We start from the raw sequence: 3271 nt of genomic DNA on the forward strand, positions 1-3271 counted from the left end.
AAGTGATCTGCCACCAGGTTTACTGTAATATTATCGTTTGATTTCTATCGGTTTGTATCTCTATTTGTGAAATTTGATTATAACATCTCTGATCTTATACTTATTTTCTGAATTTTATTTTGGGATATATATATGCATATATCAAACTCCCTATTATATATAATAATATGGATATTATATATATTGTTTGCTTCTCCATTATTGTTTTTCTTTAACTTGATAGGTATACCACAACAGCAGATAACATTGTTGTTTGTTAGATACATTCTACCTAAAGCTCTTTCTCCTATTTTGAGGCAATATATTTCTTGTTACTTTATCTGTGGCCCTGTGATTTGTTAGTTTGCTCAAACTGGCTTATAAGAACAGACATACAATTCCTGGAAACTTGTGAACACCAGACACAGTTTCCTTTAACTGTATCAGATCTACTGTTCCTCAGTCTCAGGTTGTTTCCCAGCATGCCTATGCTGTTGGCTTCTCTGAGGTGTGTTCCCAGTGGCCCTCTGAAGATCTGCAGAGTACTTCCTCTTCATTGCTCCTTCCCCTCCTGTGTCTGTCCAGTGATCTCTGTCTGCCTTGCTTTTACCTAGACGGCTTTACCACTTCAGCTTTGGGAGTCTGGTAGACTCTGCAAAACTTTCTTCTCTTTGTGTCCAGCCTGTATGTTACCTTGCGTCAGGGAAGTAGGAATTTGAATATGTCAATAAATTACTTATCTGGCTATTAGGGATGATTTTTCTTCTGTGCTTGAAGTGCAAAGTCTTAAGTGATAGCAGGGTAAGTGTCTTGTCATTTTTAATCCAAGGATTTTATTATGTGTTCACTTTGTAGATCTTGAGAATACATTTATGGAGAGTATAAAATATCCAGGATATGAAAATTTGACATGTTTTATAAACCAAAACAAGTGTGTATTTTATTTGTTACTTTCCTGATACAGATTCTGAAAGTATAAATGTAGTCTGTTCAGAAATCCATTCATATAAAATGCCAGTGGAGCATCAAAAGCACGTATATAAACTATTCAGAGAAGAGTCTGAAGAGGTGGGAAATGATCTTAGTGAACAACAGAAGGAGAAGGATGTCTCAGCATCAGAAGAAGGAGAATCGCAGTTAAAGCCTGACAATGCTAAATTACAGCTATCCAGTCAGAGGTATGATATACCACTTTCAGAGAAATATTTTTACTGTCCACGTTGTATGATATATGTAGGAGAATCTTTGTAATTTGTCTCTGCTTTCTGAATAGTTTTGCTGAGGAAAATACTTCTTGATTTTTTGACAGATCCCATTATGTAGCCCAGGGAAAGCCCATGCTCGTGGTCTTTGGGCTTCAGCCTCTTTTTGATATTATGTGTGTGAGTGTGGTTTGCTTCCATGTATGTAAGTACTTCCATGTATGTAAGTACTTGCATGTATGTAAGTGAATCCTTGTGTACAACACCCATGGAAGCCAGAAATGGTGCGAGATTGCCTGGAACTGGAGGTGTGGTCGGTTGTTAACCACCACGTCTGTGCTAGGTACCAAACCAGGGTTCTCTGCAAGGGCAGCCCTTGCTCTTAACTGATGAGCCATCACTCCAGACACAAAATTTCAGCCTCCTGATTGTTGGATGGTAAATTAAACGCGCCCATTTTCAGTTTATAGGATTGTTAGTATTGTAGAGCATGAAATTCATGTAAATAACAATAGTAGCTAACTATGAATACTACCCATAACTAAATATGTGTTCTTTTACATCGCAGTTTTAATGGCTATATAAAAATGTCAGTGTTTGTGAAATAACAAATACATGTATTAATGATATTATAAAAGTTATGCTACAAGGAACATCATTATAGATACCTATTTCTACTTATTGAGTGTTTTAATTTAATAAGTTCTTCAATGTAGAATGTTTCTGGTTAAAGGGAGGAAATTTTATGTAAGAATTTGATCGATATTTTAATTATTTTCTGAACAAAATTTTACATAGTTCAGAATCCTAGCAAGAGACTATTTAATGATTTTTTTGACCTAGACAAAACAGAAAAATTATTTTTGATACTGTGTATTGACCCTAGAATTTTATTTTTCTTCTGTGCTTGAAGTGCACAGTCTTAAGTGATAGCAGGGTAAGTGTCTTGTCATTTTTAATCCAAGGATCTTATTATGTGTCCACTTTGTAGATCCTGAGAATACATTTATGGAGAGTATAAAATATCCAGTATATGAAAAGTTGACATGTTTTATAAACCATAAACAAGTGTGTATTTTGTTACTTTCCTGATACAGATTCTGAAAGTCTAAATGTAGTCTGTTCAGAAATCCATTCATATAAAATGCCAGTGGAGCATCAAAAGCACGTATATAAACTATTCAGAGAAGAGTCTGAAGAGGTGGGAAATGATCTTAGTGAACAACAGAAGGAGAAGGATCTCTCAGCATCAGAAGAAGGAGAATCGCAGTTAAAGCCTGACAATGCTAAATTACAGCTATCCAGTCAGAGGTATGATATACCACTTTCAGAGAAATATTTTTACTGTCCACGTTGTATGATATATGTAGGAGAATCTTTGTAATTTGTCTCTGCTTTCTGAATAGTTTTGCTGAGGAAAATACTTCTTGATTTTTTGACAGATCCCATTATGTAGCCCAGGGAAAGCCCATGCTCGTGGTCTTTGGGCTTCAGCCTCTTTTTGATATTATGTGTGTGAGTGTGGTTTGCTTCCATATATGTAAGTACTTCCATGTATGTAAGTACTTGCATGTATGTAAGTGAATCCTTGTGTACAACACCCATGGAAGCCAGAAATGGTGCGAGATTGCCTGGAACTGGAGGTGTGGTCGGTTGTTAACCACCACGTCTGTGCTAGGTACCAAACCAGGGTTCTCTGCAAGGGCAGCCCTTGCTCTTAACTGATGAGCCATCACTCCAGACCCCAAATTTCAGCCTCCTGATTGTTGGATGGTAAATTAAACGCGCCCATTTTCAGTTTAGAAGATTGTTAGTATTGTAGAGCATGAATTTCATGTAAATAACAATAGTAGCTAACTATGAATACTACCCATAGCTAAATATGTGTTCTTTCACATCGCAGTTTTAATGCTATATGAAAATGTCAGTTTGTGAAATAACAAATATGTGTATTAATGATATTATAAAAATTATACTACAAGGAACATCATTATAGATACCTATTTCTACTTATTGAGTGTTTTAATTTAATAAGTTCTTCAATGTAGAATGTTTTTGGTTAAAGGGAGGAAATTTTATATAAGAATTTG

At 35.6% G+C, this 3271-nt stretch overlaps 1 protein-coding gene across 1 annotated transcript in view; it reads left to right on the forward strand.

Annotated features, from left to right (window-relative positions):
• Positions 1–2709, forward strand: part of LOC103732617 (ankyrin repeat domain-containing protein 26-like) — a gene marked incomplete at its 3' end in the record, with an annotated part of 6586 nt that extends 3877 nt beyond the window's left edge. Inside the window, exons 3-4 of the mRNA XM_008831237.2 lie at positions 2279–2492; positions 2624–2709. Of these exons, the coding sequence (XP_008829459.2) occupies positions 2279–2492; positions 2624–2709 (300 nt within the window). The remainder of the gene's footprint in view (positions 1–2278; positions 2493–2623) is intronic.
• Positions 2710–3271: the final 562 nt, after the last annotated feature.

This window comes from Nannospalax galili, unplaced genomic scaffold (genome assembly GCF_000622305.1).
Source record: "Nannospalax galili isolate Female #2095 unplaced genomic scaffold, S.galili_v1.0 scaffold9695, whole genome shotgun sequence".
NCBI lineage: Eukaryota > Metazoa > Chordata > Mammalia > Rodentia > Spalacidae > Nannospalax > Nannospalax galili.